Source organism: Ruditapes philippinarum, unplaced genomic scaffold, assembly GCF_026571515.1.
Source record: "Ruditapes philippinarum isolate M1 unplaced genomic scaffold, ASM2657151v2 ctg17694_1_1_1_1, whole genome shotgun sequence".
Lineage (NCBI taxonomy): Eukaryota > Metazoa > Mollusca > Bivalvia > Venerida > Veneridae > Ruditapes > Ruditapes philippinarum.
The window spans coordinates 1-18,298 of NW_026863870.1; the positions used below are offsets into that span (position 1 = coordinate 1).

Genomic DNA, 18,298 nt, shown 5'->3' on the forward strand with positions numbered 1-18,298 from the left:
AAAATTTCTCGATAGCATCAAAAAAGATTTGTTCAAATATTAGGTTTAAAGCTTTAAAATCTTCGTTTGATGCAAACAATTTTTTTTTTTTCGGGAAATCTGAGTGAGAAACCGCATTTTGTCTGAAAATATATGTTTAAACATTAGAATATTGATTATGAATAATTTAGTTTATGTCAAAACCACACATATAAGTAAAAAAAAACGATGATTTATTTATTTTGACAAGTTTTACATGTTTTTCAGCCTTGTCCTGCGTTTTACGATGTATATTTCGCTCGCAAGCGGAAGTCACTGTGGACGATGGAGTGAACGCTGTGAGAGTGCTCAGATTTTGTTAGAAAAGTTGCTGTCGGAATGAAGTCTTGAGGGGTATTCAGCAAATTTCCAGCGTCTAAAATATTGATTTCATTCAGTATACATTTCATCAATTCACGCAAAGACCACGACTGTATCCCGTGCGCACGTGTAATGTTTGTTCTGACCTCTGGCGGTAGTTTTTGAATGATAACAGGTGTAAATAATGAACCGTATGTAGTCTCATTCTGATTCAATGAAGCTAATGCTCTGATATATGTCTCTGTTGTATCATAGAATTTTCTAACACTCTGTATAGTGTACCTGGGTGCTGGAACTTCTAGTAATGCTTTCATGTAAGTTTGTATAATTCTGTCCTTTTGACCATATCTCTTTAACATAATATACTCATCATGCTCAAGAATTTCTGTTTCTATTTGTTCTTCCTCTTCGTCTAGAAAAGAATCAAGAATCTTTTCGTGAATCTCCGTGATCGTCTGCTGTTTCTGTTTGAGGGAATCAATGATCGTCACAAGTTCCTCGTAATCGGCTGCCTCCCGCTGAATTATCTCGAATTTGTTCAGGAGTCGTGTAACTGCGCCTTTGTGACCCTTCTGTATAGGACGTTAATTTTGTTGCGATAGTGCTATCCGGTTCGCGGGACCATAATGTTGGGTAAACACTATATAATCAAAAGATTGCATTGGTTCTTCAATAACTTCGTTAAATTTCTGGTTACCGGAAGTCAACCCATATAATGACGTCAATACAATAACATATGAATAGGCGCGTCAGGCTAAACGTGACGCTAATATTGGCCCATAACTCAGTACATACATATGTACGTAACACTCCGGGGGCCACAATGCTTGTTCAAGATCATATTAAATAAAATAATAATTGTACAAACTGAAATTCAATGAAATGAAGTATTGTAACTTAGAAACTTTGAAATCAGATATATCAATTAACTTCGATTTCATATGTTTTTAATGAACTATTTCAACAACAATTTAGTTGACTCCCATTTGAATAAAAGATATAGATTCCACATTTTCTTAAAAATGATTTCAATGTCAGGTCCGTGACCGTAAGCGGGCCCACCGTAAGGGGGAATTCTTAAACAATTTCCTTTTCCATGCCTTTTTATGGCAATCTTGCCAACAAAGCTATAAAGGAATCTTTTCCATTTTTGTTTAAATCTATTTTATGTAATTTTCTACCTTTACCTTAAACTTACTCGGAATTGTCTATGAACTTTTTCTATATTTTTATGTTAGACTATGCTTTTTCTGCCCTACGCAGATTGCGCATGTGGGGGGAAATACTACTTCCGGTCGATTTTTCATAGCAACGGACCGCGTCGTAAAAAGGTCTTTATATGCTTTTATAATGTTATTTTAGTGTAAGATAAGTTCAACATAACAGATAGTTTAAATTACTTCCGATTTAACGTTTACCTAACGTAAGGCCGGGTTCTGCTTTTGGTTTAAACACATTTATTCCCGAAAGTATATATAGTGTACATGCAAATATATAACAAACAAATTATTTTTACACAATGGAAAAGGATGAGAATGAAAGACAAGTCTTATAGAATTCTTCTCCTTTTCTACTTTTCAACCGTAAATGATTTTAAATTAGTCTCGATATTAATATAAAAAATCTTCGATTATTTAAATTATTCGAGGTGTTTTCAGAACGCATGTCTCCATTGTGTGTTTTTTTCTTTCTTTTTTTCAAAAGCAAAATATAAAGTAGGAAATAGTCACAAACAAGAGAAGTACATGAGAATCGTTTTAAAATATGCAGGCAGAGTATCCTGCATGACGTCAGTGGTATTTCCAGTTATCAGCAACAGTCACGATTTCCAATAGATAAGCATGCAATCAGTAATATGCTAAACAATGAAAATGACATTAGTAACATGAAAGTGTTACTAATAAACATTGCCAATTAGTTAGCTGCACGGAACTATTTATCATTTTGTTTTCAAAGTAACATGCATTATTTGAGCCATGTCACGACAAAACCAAAATAGTGCGTTTGCGACCAGCATGGATCCAGACCAGCCTGCGCATCCGCGCAGTCTGATCAGGATCCATGCTGTTCGCTATCAGTTTCTCTACTTGTAATAAGGATGGTAAGCGAACAGCATGGATCCTGATCAGACTGTGCGGATACGCAAGCTGGTCTGGATCCATGTTGGTCGCAAACCCATTGTGTTGGTTTTGTCGTGACGCGGCTCATATTTTATTTTTCGAAATAATGAAACAAAAAAGATGAAAATAAATAACCGAATGATCGACATCAGTATGTCAAATTATGTTGCATTCTTTCAGAAGTAAAACGAATTTGTGTTAAAGAAAGCCACCCAAGTATGCCAATCATGTATCTATTTTATGTTATTACGATTACGTCTAAAAGTTTTCCCCATCTCGCTACCTACCCACTAAGTCAATGCTACCCAAAACATTTAATTGCCTATAAAAACAAATCTTTCTTTTTTTTTTACTTAACATTGAAATAGGGTGTCAATGAGCATTTCATCTTTACATTTCGCTCTGCATATAATTTTAATAAAATCCACAATTATTACAGACATAAAATGATTATATTCAATAAAAAAAAATTTTGTATATAAAAAAAATTGGCATACCAACCCATCCCAAATGTACATGGAAGGGAAAGCAATACTAATTCTTAAGGTTGGCCTTACATCGTTTCATCTTACTCAGTTTTAACGGTTAACGTTTTGTAATAGTTATACTACATGAAACGATTAAGTTACGAGAAGATAACACTGTTTGGGGCGACATCAAAGGATGTTTCTGCTAAAAAATGGCGAGAACAGTGGAATTAAGAATAACAGTCATTTTTCATTGACGCGCCTATAGTATAACGCTAACAATCGCGTCTTTACAATATGTTTGATAACGCTAATGACGTCACGTCAAAATATATGCACGGCCGTGCAATACCATTTTTACGGAGTCGCAAAATCGGCACGGGTGTGTGATAAAGTTGTTTATTACCTTATGTGTAGAGATCTAGAACTAAAACCATATGCAATGACATTGGTTAAGTCTTAATGTTTTTGTTACAATTTTCAGGTTTCATCAGTCAGGTGTCGGAGACCTAAATATATTAAATCAAGAAAAATAAATGAGCCGCGTCATGACAAAACCAACATAATGCGTTTGCGACCAGCATGGATCCAGATCAGCCTGTGCATCCGCGTAGTCTGATCAGGATCCATGCTGTTCGCTATCAGTTTCTTTACTTGCTATAGGGTTTGTAATGTTAACAGATTCATCTATACAACATTGGTATCCATATTTTAGAGACTAAATAAGAGCACAACCTTTTATGCAATGTATAATTTTTTTACTTTGGTTAGCACTCTTATATGCCAATTGTAAATATTGAAAATGTTTAGGAAATAGTTCATGATGTATTCACAGAAGAACATTTAAATATTACTCCTTGTACTTGGTCTTTTCCGGAAATATATAATATATATTATATCTAAAGTTGTTTTTCTTGGACGCTGGTTCGATCCTAGAGAGAGACGTAATTTCTCCTTGCCAGTTGATCTTGGACATCGTGTCTAATGGTCATTTGTTTCTCACAAATTTTTCAGAAACAATATGAGGTTAGTAGTCTGTCACTTGCAGATAAATTGGAAATTATTTATTACTTATCCAGGAAAGCCGGTTAGGTGAATCGACTGCCGAAATTTGACAAAAAACCTGCTGTGTTATCTCTTTCATTTGATTCTTCCATTTTTTACGAATATTTAAATGATTTCCGCAACACCATTTTTTACTTTCAGGGCAAAGCTAGGAAATATGGGTGAGTGAATGTATTCCCGTGGTTACTTTTTTTAGACAGATACTCCTTTCGAATCATGACAGCTAAAGGAAAACGTGTGTTTCCCATTATATCATATACTAGTATTTTTAACCGCAAATATCGGAAGAAGTTATGTTTACAAACCCAAGATCTATAAAAGATAAGCCATGAGCCCTTTAAACATTTTTTATTGTCTAATGCATGCTAGATTGTGGGGGTTTGACATATATGGTTGATAGATGAAATCATGTCGCAATTGTTTATATAATTATGTATGTATGCACACATTCTAGATGGTATATACCATACATTTATGTTAAAATAGTTTGGTTTCTGTCACTTTATATACATTTATACTAGTACTTGTACAATTGGTATTTCATCTATAAGTACACTGGCACTACATCCATCAGTTCATGTTTGTAATACATATGTTTTGTGATATGGGCCGGAAGCCAAAACCAAATAAATCTATTGTCATTGTTATTGTTAATATACATTTTATGTCTTAAGTCCATAAGTAAGTCATTTACGGTAATCTAATTTGATATCAAACGTTTTACATATATTTGAGTTTTGTTTTCCAAGCTGAAACATACGAAATAGAAATGTGATTGTGTGTATGTTTACAACTTAAATTATTATGACAGACTAACTAGTCCTGAAAATTCACTAACATTATTGTTTAAGAAACTTTGCATATCATTGTCACTACTCTTTATATAATATTATGTATTATTTAAATTAACCTATATCTATATGGTTTGATAATAAGTAAAACGAAAATAATTACAGTCGTTTTGCATGGTTTAGCAAAGCATTGAGACAAAAATGCTTAATTTATGTTAGCTTTTATATGGCCATTATTATTGTAAGAAGTAGTCTGTCATTTAAACATCCGCCCATCGTCGGATTCCCACGGCCGAACCATTAACATTCATGTTATGTGACATATCGTTGGTATCCGACGATGACATCAGCCACACAAAGTTGTAAACGATATTCATGTGTTCAGCAAATAAAATATAAGCACCGTTAAATATATGTATCAGCAGGCAGACTAAGTTAAATGTATGAAAAACTTAAATTGCCTGCTCCGAGCAAAATAATTGCAACATGTTCATGTCTAATAAGTCTAAGAAATGGAAAATCCCGAACATAACGTCCTTGGCTCAGTCATCGGTTAATGCCTAGATATTCTTTATTTTTGACGGCATCAAATTCATTCAAATATTATGACATTTTGTCTTCATTTGGTCTGAATAAGGTTATTCTGTTTTTTCCCCACCTTTTTAATGTATCTCATCAATAGTTTTCACTAAAGCCATTCTTCAACATACAACACACTTGTTTATTATTTCATGGATTAGATATACTCCGTTCAAACATTTCAATATACTTTAAATATCGGTCATTACAGAAGCATTTATCTATACTATCATAAAGGTAGTCCACACAAGGCAAACTGCAATACACATTTTAGTTCTTGTTCCCTTTAGCCACTCATTTTGTATTACATGGATCAAGCTACCCGTTGGATATCTGCATGATTGTCAGCGTCTAAGTCAGGATTTTCCATACCAAGTTTCATATACGCACAAATATATTCAAATACTTTCTTCCAGGCTTCAGACACTTGTTTTGTATAGTGTTCCTTCAGTACTTGCTGTAATCCGTAATTTAGTGACGGCCAGAGTTTCTGTAAATACAGTGTTAAACATCAAAATACAATAGATATATATAGAAATAAGAAGATCGTAGCTGTAATAAAAACGTTTAGCATTTCTTTGTAAAAATTCGCAATTTGTGATACGTTTTCGTTCTTTGCACTGTCTGTTTTAATAGAAATACAAAAAATAAAATACATATTAAAAAGCATGTCTGAAGACAATTACATGATTTTCACAATTTTACATCTGAAACTCATAAAGATACACAAGTTTAAAATTAATGACTTTTCCGTTTCTTTATTTTTTGTATTTGTTTAAATATAGTTCTTTTAAATCATGCAAGTTTAAGAACATTCAGTTCAGTTCAATAATCAATAATCGATAATCAATATTCATTTGTTTGCCTATGTAAAAAGTGAAAGTCGTTGAATTAATTTACACGCTGTACAAAACAAGGGACAGGACGTGATTGCTTTGTACAAGCAAGTAAAATGATTGCAAACTTGACAAATTGCCACTAAAATCATGAAAATTTATAACGCCCCGGACGTATTTAATCCAGGTAAGTGGGTTTGTATGTTATTTTGAATATTTTTAATACGTCCATCCCTACACTCGGTTTTAGGTTTCAGTTTCCAAGCTTCTAATTTGAAGAAGTTGTTGAAGATATAAACTCATGTTTATTTTTTGAGATTTGGCAGGTAACTTTTTTGGTCGTGTTTTCGACTCATTTATTTATATCTGTAATTTTTGAAATTCATCAAACAAGACAAATTTGGTATCTTTTAATACTATATAAATGTTTTAATTTGCATGTCCCAAATAAAGTTTCAATACACAAAAATATCTTGTTCAAGCGTAGTTTGGTTGAAAACTTGAAAATAACTTCAAGCATTTCTGACTGCAAATTTATACGTCAATCATACTGTTTTAATTGAGTTGACAGAACTATATTTTGATGAAAGATTTATTAGTAATGTTTGGGTATTTGGGTATTTAGTGCAGAAATAATCAAATATAACAACACGCGAAATTCAACATCTAGTGGGAAATATTTAGAATTTGTAGATTCTGGTGGGAATTTTAATTTAATAAAAAATGTTGAAAATAAACATTTCGTATCAATTATTTCAATTTGTTTGGACAACTTAATAAATAAACCTCTAAAAATGTCAACGCTATATAAAAATAAGCATTTGTAAAAGCAAGTAAAATAACACATTGTGTATATAATTGTCAAGGAAATATCTTTTTTTTTAAAGTTTTATATTTGATTCAAAGATAATAAAAAAGGGTTTTTGTAACCAGTTATAACTTCAATAACTTCGTCAAATCAGAAGCTAGAAAGCTGAAACCTAAAACCGATTGTGTCATAAACATGGCCTTAAGGAATAGGCATATTTCTATATAAACCCACATACCTGGATATAATTCATGCGGCCTTATAGAGTTTCATGACTCGGTTGCCAATTTGTCAAGTTTGTAATCATTTCTATATTCTTTCAATTGAAACAAGTGTGCAACTACTTCTCGCCCTGTCCCATTTTAAAATAGACTATTTCGCTAAAATATATAAAAAGAAATAAATACATTTTACCAACAAAAGTGTCATTATACCTTGAGCATTTGAGGTTTAACCTCTCGTTGTACATGTGTTTGTCCAATTGCAATTAGGACACCATTCAGAAACTGAGAATCATCAAGGCTTTCTACTGCTGCCCCAAGGCCTTCTAACACTGTAACCGCATGTTTTTGTAACATATCACGATCAATATTACACTCAAGTTTATTGTCTTGGTTCATCTGAACTATTTTTGGAAACAGGGACTTCATATTCGGCTCTGTCTCAAAGAACCTGAAATAAAACAGAAAAAATACTTCATAAATATAAATGAACTGTTCAAAAACACATTGAATGTAGATTTAACACACTAACTAGAATTAGATAGGTATTTTTTCGACAAATCTTGAAAAAATGAAAACAATCGTCAACATATGTTTGGTTTGGTTTGTTTGATTTTCCCGCGCACCAACACAGTATAGGTCATTAAGAAAATTCTCGTTTTATAATGTTTGTACATCAATAGCAAGTAAAAAGCAAAAAAGAAGTAATCATTCACAGAATGTTCTATGAATTGAAATTAGAAAAAGCGACCTCTCCGGTAACTGATTTTCAGCTAAATTAGAAAATTGAAGTTGTTCATTAATATCTGAAAAGAAAGTCATACCCTTGAGATTCTTTTAGCATCATATTAATCAACAAATGTTGAAAACATTTTCAAAACTTGCTCGATGAATACAGTTCATACTGTATGATAAAGAAGGTATGATTGATATAGTTTCTTTTTAAAGGGGGACACAGGCAAAATTTTCATTTCTTAGTTTTAAATTTTTCATTCATAATTCTGTAAATGCCCTTAAAATGAATATATTAGACAGTCAAAGGAACAAAACTTTTCTCCATATAAAGAATAAAATGGTGGTTTCCTAACTTGACCCGCGTGGGTCAGGTTAGAGCCCTACCATTTTACAACAGTTGTCAAAGAGAACTCTGGAAACGTAAAAGAACATGTCAAATGAATGACTTAGGCTTGTTTCAAGCATACAATATCCTCAATAGCTGTTATTGTAACTTCAAGGGTTTGTTCAAGTCACTTGACTTGTTTTAAAACTATTTGGTGATTGAATTGGCGTCTTAATTTTGTTCAACATATATAGATATATTTACGCTTCAAACCCAAAATTTATATAATTTAAACAGAAATTCATGCTGAAACTTCAAGAAAAGTTATTTTAGCGTGATTTGAGTGCATAAGATCATTTTAATATTTTTGTCATTATTTTGCCTGAATATCCCTTTAACACATCTTAGAATAACGTCTTATAGTTCTAAACAATCATACAATAAACACAAAAACGCACAAGGTTGAACATGTAAAATTACGATGCTCCAATTTTAATTCTCAATGATTCATTCAATTCAAATTTAGGTTGTTTTCAAGAACATTTTAACAAAACAAGAATAGGCCGATTTCATAGTTAACTCATAATAAATGGCTGGTAAAAGTCACAATAAAACGACTTTAAGGTATTAGGTGTACAATTGACATTGTTTCAAAACTCAATTTAAACATTTTTAAACTTTACAAGGGTAGATGAATATATTATGCAATATAATTGACATCTCAATAATAAAGTCATTACATATTGAAGCAGTTAACTGTTCCTTTCAAAATGTGATGTGTTGATAATATTCTACAAGGTATGCTGATAAATTTCATTAAAATACACGCTGACGTTCAACATTCAATATTCATTGCAACAATGAAGTATCTTATGCAACTGTTTCAAGTTGGATGCATAAATTGAAAAAACGGCATGAGTCAATTAAATATACCTGAAAGTCTGGTAGAAAACGCTTCATAATCATTCTTGAAGTCAAGCTTATCATTGACAAAGATCCCAGACTTACATTTACCAAGATAGCCAATATCGCAAAACATGTTCGTTGACCATGCATTCTTGTACCAAGCGATTGACAAGTGTCAAGAGAGATCTGTACATTATTTTTTTTATCAATATCTATGTTCAAATTCATGTTTCTAGAGGCCGTTCTGTCTCATCCTTGTATTATAGAGATGTTGTGTAAAGAACAATAGAGAAACATTTAAATAAAGTTCGTTCTTCGGCTGATATGAGAGGCCTGTATTTTCTGCATGACTACGTTCCTGCACAAAATGGAGCTACCGGTATTGATTTAATTCAAGAAAAATGAGTGACTGTCCTTAAGCATTCACCGTTTACGACAGACTTGGTACCCTGTGACGTTTCCCATTTTTTCCAGACGGAAACAAATCTTGCAGGTAATAGCTACACTTTTCAGTTATTAAAAGGTATACCTAAGGAGAAGTATGTTAATGGATTAAACGTCAGAAACTTTGTATTTCTGTACAAGGATTTGTTCAAGGGTAGAAATATAAAATTGTATAATATTTGCTGCTTTGACCATATTGCAAAACATGTTATACAATCCACATATTATATTCTTGAAATAAAAAAGTGGAACAGTTAAACGTTTGTATCAGTTTTTTACATTTTACAACAACATCAACAAACATGTTTCCGAAAGTTTCATTGTTTTAAAATAAATAAAAGCGTATCTGAAAAGAGATGCTTCATTTATGCAGGTGTCTGTCAGTTTTGATGAAACGGAAAGAGGAAGGGAGCTTTATCGTCCGGATTTGGAATTATTAACGTTCTAAGTTGTAAAGCTCTGCTATTTTCACTCTTTTGACACTAGAAAGGTTATACAAAAGTAAAAATACTTCTTAATTAAAGTTTTTTTTAACAAATAGAAAAGAATAAAAAAAAATAAAAACTTGATCCCACGCCATTTGAAAACTCCTGAGAAAACCGCGTTTGCTCATTGCAAAAGAATATTCTTCAGAAAGAAGGTTCTACATTTTCGACATATAATACACAAGTATATATAATGCATTAAAGCAATGCTCTTGATATGAAACAAAATGCATTGAATATGTATGGATGTAGCTTCTCCTTTATATAGATCATCATAAGCATATAATTGATTCTATGATACCGACATAAAACAGGGCTAGGATATTTGTCAGTGTGTTTTTTTTTAAATTCGGTGCATATGTCCAAGACATACGGCGTCCTTTTCGGTCCGCTGATTGAAGTCACATCGGAGAGTTCTTCTTCATGCCGATCTTGCTATGTTCTTTCCTTTGTTTGTTGATGATAATGAAGTTCGACAGTACTTCCAAGACATACGTCTTTTATAACAGACAACACCCTTCAGAGTAAGGGCACTGCAGGTAGACCAATCACCTCAGGTCCCACGGATGACTTGACCTTGACCTTTTCCGCAATGTCCTTGGGAGGTGTACTTGAAACTTGAAACTTTTTATTTAATTAAACGCCTGTTTCTATTTAACAATATTCAACGGCGTTGTACAGTACATATAAACAACAAGAATAAAACTGTGAATGCATAAGAATATGTGGATCAACATCAAATGAAATAAAAGCTTTTACATACAATTCCAATTAACATATTTCTAAAAAATTGCAGAGACCATAAAATGATAAAACTGATTGATATACATGTAGCATGAGATAAGATTATTTACATACATGTTACTTGAATACAAATAGATTAAAAAGAATAAAACATTCATTTACATTGCACATTCATCACACTGTCAGTCATCAGTTATATGTTACTCATGTTTATCTCATTTCAGATTTTAAAATAGTGATTCAAACTTTCTGAAAAAATGTGTTTTAAGATTTCTCTTAAATACATCAATATTCTTAGATTGTTTCAACTCTAATGGCAAAAGCGGATTCCACAATTTTGGACCAATAGTTCCGAAACTTCTGTCACTAAATGTGTTTCTTTTATTGAATGGAATAACGTAGCAGTTCTCAGAGGTTTTAGCTGAACGTAGTCGGGTATTTGGTACTTGTAGGAGAATCTTAATCTATTACTCGTTTATGACTGGAGTGGATTTTACTCGGCTAGAATCTCACAAAACACGTGATTCGTTCTAGTAAAACACATTCGAGTCAAATACAAGTAGATCTAGATACTCCTTTTATAAAATACTAGTCGAATTTAACATAAATTTCAATTAGAATTACTGAAACCGGGTTAAAAAACAAACGTATTAAGAAACAAAAATGTTTGAAAATTGCGTAACTGTTTTTGCGAAACATTTTTTTCTCAGGTTAACACTTGATTGCGTGCTGATATTACATATCGTACACATCGCCCATGAAATCATATATCAATCACATAAAACGATTTAATCTGTTATGTTCTTTATAAACAATCTGATGATCAGGTTAATCTCGCAAAAGATGCGAACATAAACGTTAGAAATTCTGTATAAAAGCGGCATCACGAATGTACATTAGAGAAGAAATAACATTGAAATTAAGTGATATACTATTCATAATACTGTAACCAAGTAACCCATTTATGTTTAAAATGCAGAAAGTAAATTATACCCCTGCAATTGGGAAAATATATCTACTCGTTTATTTGCATTACTACATACAACATGAAAATATTTTGAAGACATTGGAACTATTTGAGCTTATGTTTTGTATCGAAGCTACAATAGTACTGAAAATGAGAAATGAAAATTTCCGTTTTTTTTTATTTTAATGTCTATATTTCAAGTAGGAAAGATATTTTTATTAAACTGAGTCTGCAGCATCTTTTGGGATAATATACTGTTATATTTAGCTTACAAAATTTCTTATTTCATTCATTAAAGATATACTATGCTCAAATTTTATATTAGACAATTTTTATAATTGCTACAAAGTCTCTTTGTATATGTAAAATAAACACGTTTTGACATGACACAAAGTAGATATGTCATGTTTAAAGTTCTATACACTATAGGTGGTCACAATATAATATATAGTGTCATTAAAAATCTGGCAGTTTTTTAAAGAAAGGACCAACTTTACTTGTCCCGTAATAGGGAACGCAGCTTCTCATACATAGTTTATAAATTCATTTATTCAAATAAGACATATTCAATAAAAAATTTCATTGGTTTCAATAAATTTCTGGGATTAAAATATTTTGCTCAAGGTTGACCTTAGTACATCTTTAAGATTATAATGCTATGCGCATGCTGTCTTTTAATTTAAATCTTAAAAAGTATTGAGAAATACCATGAAATCTCAATATTTTATCATTACCACTGTTGTTCGTATTTTATGTAAAACAGAAAACTAGTATGATTTCGTCAATCACCAATTTTTCTAGAATGAAGCGAAGAGAAACCAATCCTTGGAACGGTACTCAAATTAGTATTAGGGAATTTCTTTCCATCGGAAATAGCGTGCTCTTTATTGGAGCTTTTTTCTCTCATCTAAAATGGAATATGAAGTTGTTCTAATCGTTTAGGCAATTCTCGTGAGATTTATGTTCTTTCGATTTCAAAAAGTATAATTTTCCATCAATAAAGGGAATACATGCATTTCCATAGCTGCGTGATTAGGCAGACGACTAGTTTTATGATTGTACAGACATATTATTAAATTGATTGTATCATTTCCGTTCAGATTGAATCGCACGTCACTTTTATAACACACAATCTGTCCGTGACAAATTACACCAGATTTTGATAAAATTTACAATGGACTTTATTCTGACAATTTCTATGTGATACGTTATTTCCTTGATAAAAGTATTCTTTAACAAAATTTGTTTGACCGTTTTTTTAATACACCATTACTCTTTTATTTGGTAAGAAATGCAAACATAATTCTGAACAGGATTAGTCTACATATCCAAATTGAATTGTCCATACTTTGGCAACCCAATAATTTGATGTGTGATCATCACGGGATGTAGTTAATAAACGATTTGACCCCCATTTCATTTCTTTATAATAAATGGGTTACCAATCATATTCTGCTACTGCTAAAAAGCATTTCGTTGTAGTTGTTCACATTTTTTCTACCTTCTTTTTATAGTAACACATATTTGGAAAGTATATGCGAGTACATTGCAAAAATCAAGTAGTCATATATGGAACACAAATCTTAAGCTATTTCTAAGTTCTAACAACATTACAAAGTGTTATTCAAAGAGGAGTATTGATCAGATATAATTTTCTTTTCATAGACTTCAAAGTGAAGAAAAATGCTAACAAATAAGACACACCTTTAAAGACAAAATGAGCACTAACCTATTTATCATAGTTATAATAATCGATTTCTGCGACGTATTAAATGTAAAAAAAATGTAACGAAACGGAGACAGTATTTATAGCAGAAACTACAGTGCTTAAATAATTTGTCCTCTTTATATATAATTGTCAATTATTCGAATGTAAGTTATGTACATTTAGACATACATTTTACAATGATGTCCAATTGACAACTAATTTAAGATTCTGCAATTTCCTGACGAATCTCTAAGATAATCATATAATGAAAAATGTACTTACTTTAAAAAAGCACATTCAGATGAAGAAAAAAAATGAAGATAATTTATCGTCTGACAGAGTTTTCACTAACATAATCACGATAATGTGTAGATATAACGTATCTACATTTCTCATGACATAAATCATATATCAATCAAATAAAACGACATAATCTATTGCATTTATCGTAATCTCTGACATATGATAGGCTTATGTTAACACAGGCGAGTGCTACATTAAATCATCTTATCTACGAGTCTTATAATTTATTATAATTATTTAATTTATTATTACATAGAGGATATTCAAGTTTTTTCCTTATAAAACCTGGATTTATTTTCATCGAGTGGTATGAAAATGAATATTTCATATTAAGTGGTTGTAGCCACGAGTGAAATATGAAAATCTTCACGCCATATGATAGATAAAAAATGAATACCGTATTTATAGAAAAATAGAAAAATACTTGATTGTTTTTTTTATTTATGACATATTTTCGATATAATTCGAGAGACTTCCCCTTTAAACTTTATAATTTGACAAACGCACAAAGAGTAGCCTTGCAAGACACCAGTAAAAATGTTTCAGTGCAGTGTAAAATATCTTTTACAGTGAAAATGAGAAGTCTTTGATACTTCTAAATATTTCATTTATAAGTATATAATACATACATTTATTATTTAATTTTATATCATTTTACATAATAGTATTACTGTTGATGCATTATCATGCCTGATCTTGCTAATGTGTTCACTGACTGAAATGCCTAATAGATGTTTCACTACTCTATTAGTTGATGATGCTATGGGTTCGGGTTCCGACAAGAATCTTGGATTCTTACATATAAGGAAGCTATCAAGCTAGCTCACGGAACGTCGGTTCTACTCAGGTGCCCGTCTGAAATTATACAGGGCACTTGAGGTCTTCCTCCACCATTAAAACTGGTAAGTTGCCATATGACATAATTATACTGTGTTGGTCCGACGTAAAACCCAAGCCCCAAAACGGGTTAAATACCTGATTGGTGTTACACTACACTGACATTGATTTACTCAAAAATGCGATCAAGCTTAAAATAATACATAGAAAAGAACCGAAGCGCTGACCGTAAATCTAGAAACGTTGAAAATGGCTTATCGTCCCTTTTTCAGATTTTTAGAATATAATTTTCTAGATTCGATTGCCATCATCATCTTGTATAACAAAATAAAATAAAAAAACCAAAAAAACAAAAACAAACATAAAACTTCAGCTGAATTTATGTTTACATGTTATGTTATTCTTACTTTCTTATTCTTTTTTGTTCTTATTTTTTAAGCATTTTGTATAATTTAAATGAATTGAGTTTAGTCTGAATTACGATAAATATAAGACTTTGATTAAATCAAATATGAATCCAAATTATTCACAGTGAGTGGTTGACAATACTTTGATATTCTATCACATGAGATCAAAGTAAAAAAAAGTATCACCTTAATGATATAAGTAAATGTACCGTAAAGTATAGTCAAGCTTTAATTAAAGAAAATGATGATACTTATTATGAAAAATCAGTACAGAGGTCGCATCTTCCGTTTCATTTAATAATTGTGTTCCAAATAAATTTCAATAATGACCGATGAACAAGATGTGGCATATCAAATGATATTAAGATGTTAAAAATGAGTTAATCCAAAATAAATCGTATTTTTTAAAATAAATACATTTTGAATAGCAATTGATAATTGAGCCGCGCCATGACAAAACCTACTTAATGGGTTTGCGACCAGCATGGATCCAGACCAGCCTGCGCAATTGCTTACGCGGATGCGCAGGCATGTCTGGATCCATGCTGGTCGCAAACCCACTATATTGGTTTTGTCGTGACGCGGCTCATATATAGTATAGTACACACTTTGCTCGTTTACTTGTTAAAATAAATCTAAATAAATAGAAAGTACAATATCAAAATAGAAACTGACAATAATATGCAAATATACAACAGTTATCTATGATTTACCTTGTAAAGATAATAAGTCCGAGCCTTGGAAGGTCAGAATTAATAAGACCCCATGACGACTGTACCAGATAAATTTGGTCTTGTGTCAAACACGTATGTAACTGTTTTCCTTTATGTGGTATCGGTAAATCACAAGTGACAAATTTATTTCCCATTACTCCTTTTATAAGTTATCTTTCCTTTGCAGAAAAGACGTTTACTTAAAATCCATTGAAATAATCCATTCAAATTATATCAATAAGAAAATATTTCAATATTAAATCCAGGTCATTTCTGCATTTATATGTGTCAAAGATATAATTACAATGCAATAATTAATATTTCATTTATTATCATATAGAAGTTTTCATGTTTGACTGTGAAATAAATATCTTATTTAGTTTTTTTCCCTGTAAGAGAAGCATACAACTATATAACATCTCTGCCAGTAGCGGTATTTAACATCACATTTCTGCTCTTTTTATATCACCAATAAAGCTTTTCTGCGTCTTCTTCCTCACGTTCAAGAAAACGCTTGTTTATCAATATTATCGCCAGAACTGTCCACTAAAATATCTGTACGAATAGCGAAGTATTGACATAAAAAGGGGGTGGGGGGAGTATTCATTCTCACATTAAAGTTGTTTAACTGCTACAATTATAGCGTTTGATTTTAATATACATAAAGTTTCCTTCTTGCCGTGTTGTGCCATCATCCCTTCCTTTTAAAAATGGTTTTTTTTTTTGAAAAACCTCCTAAATCAACTTTTTATGATAAAGAAATAATTATAAATAATAATAATAATAAATTGACCTTATATACAAGTAAAAAACAAGATAGGTATAGAGGGTCAATTTATTAAAAAAAATTCACTTTTAAAGGGGTAGGTACTAGGTAGGGTAACGCCAAGACTGGACAGGGGCATCTGTACCCATTTGTGCCACCAGCGTTATGCATGCAAATTTGGACAAAAGAAGGACCAGAAGTCCACTGATTATAACTTGACAGGAACATGCTGACGATAACAGTAACAACTTTTAAAAAAAAAACGAATGTTTTTTTGTCAAAAACGATTTGAAATCTATTCTCTATTGTATAAAACTAATAAAGAAAATAATCAATCGTAAAAATACTAACATTGGCTCTCCCACGTGGAGGAAATAAAAGTATCTATCCATCATACTGAAGGAAAACAAGTGTGCACATTTCATTTACACTTTTTTTTCGCAGAAAGAGTCATTCGTTTTGGCAGTTGCTAATTTCATGTATATAGCAGCTTTATAGACAAGTAAATGCAATAAAAGACTTCTTTACGTGGTACCAATTAATATGCATGTATCAACTATGTTACACCTAAAATATCTATTTCACTTGTCTATACCGACAACACAGGATGTGTTATCTGTGGATCAGCACGTTGTAAGGTTAATTATATGCATGGGCTATTTTAGATTACCTTATACTGTAGTTTTAACTCCACGTTAGAATTGCGTTTAAATACAAGACACAGTAGATCTGAATATAACTCGATTGAAACGGAACATACTCGTTTATAATTTATTTCTTCCTTCTACTTACACTTTAAACCGATAAATCAAGTAAAAATGGAAATCCTATTTATAGAACCAAACTGGGATTACCGACGTAACTAAAAATAGCTTAGATTTCCGTAATATTACTTCGTCTGATTCCGCAATTTGACGGAATCGCCCGAATCGTCACGATTGCAGCGGAAACCTAGACTGGTTTCCCGTTCCATCATGCACTAACACATGTAAGCAGGAAACCACCTAACCGGAACAACTTTTCCAAAACAAATGGCTTGCGGCCGTGGCTGCAAGCCAATAAATTGTAATACAATAGAGGGTTGGCGCATCTTTTTTCGTACATTTACATCTGCAAAATCATGGGAAAGCATTTTAAGCCCAAGTTCGCAGGGCATAAGCTCTTTTTTACATAATAGTATGCGTCTGAGTTTTAATACCGGGCACCCTCAGTAATGAATATTTATAAGTAAAAAAAACACGTGAAATCCCTTTAATATACAAGTGCGTGCGCAATTTTTAACGCAAACATCTTATTTGATAAACATTATGATTGTGTTTGTGGTGTTTTTGTGAATTTCAAGGAATTAAAAGGCTACCTTATGATATTATAGTTCTCACGACTCTAACAACAAGCATCATGTTTCACTATCCGTACCTTCAAATATTTTGCACGTCATTCTAAGAAACCGTTGTGTGTACATGTAAGACTAAAAGTATATATGTTTCACTTTTGACAAAGTAGGAGATAGAAATAGATAATCTAATAGAAATCCATGTAATTAACTAATTGGATCTTATGTTCAATGTTATTTTAATGCGACTAACGGAAACCTATTTCTATAAATGTTTGCAGATTCTATATATTCCTGATTAAATGCTAATCTGTCGGAAATCGTGACTGTATCTCATTACAGGAGACCATTGACGTCATATAAAATCTCGTGCACATTTAAGAGGTTATTGTTGATTTT

General features: G+C 31.7%; 1 protein-coding gene across 1 annotated transcript; it reads right to left on the bottom strand.

The window, feature by feature from the left end:
- Nucleotides 1-4,324: 4,324 nt before the first annotated feature.
- LOC132723605 (neuroglobin-like) lies at nucleotides 4,325-16,237 on the bottom strand. The gene is made up of 3 exons (XM_060708362.1): nucleotides 15,801-16,237; nucleotides 7,440-7,677; nucleotides 4,325-5,851 (listed from the first exon to the last, which is right to left on the bottom strand). Exons 1-3 carry the CDS (start codon nucleotides 15,953-15,955, stop codon nucleotides 5,675-5,677), a joined length of 570 nt encoding a protein of 189 aa, XP_060564345.1. The 5' UTR covers nucleotides 15,956-16,237; the 3' UTR covers nucleotides 4,325-5,674.
- Nucleotides 16,238-18,298: the final 2,061 nt, after the last annotated feature.

Coding starts and splice junctions, on each gene's coding strand:
- LOC132723605 (XM_060708362.1), bottom strand. CDS start 15,955: ATGGGAAATAAATTTGTCACTTGTGATTTACCGATACCACATAAAGGA. Junction 7,678..15,800: donor GGACTTATTATCTTTACAAG/GTAAATCATAGA, acceptor GTTTTATTTCAG/GTTCTTTGAGACAGAGCCGA. Junction 5,852..7,439: donor TTAAACCTCAAATGCTCAAG/GTATAATGACAC, acceptor CTGTATTTACAG/AAACTCTGGCCGTCACTAAA.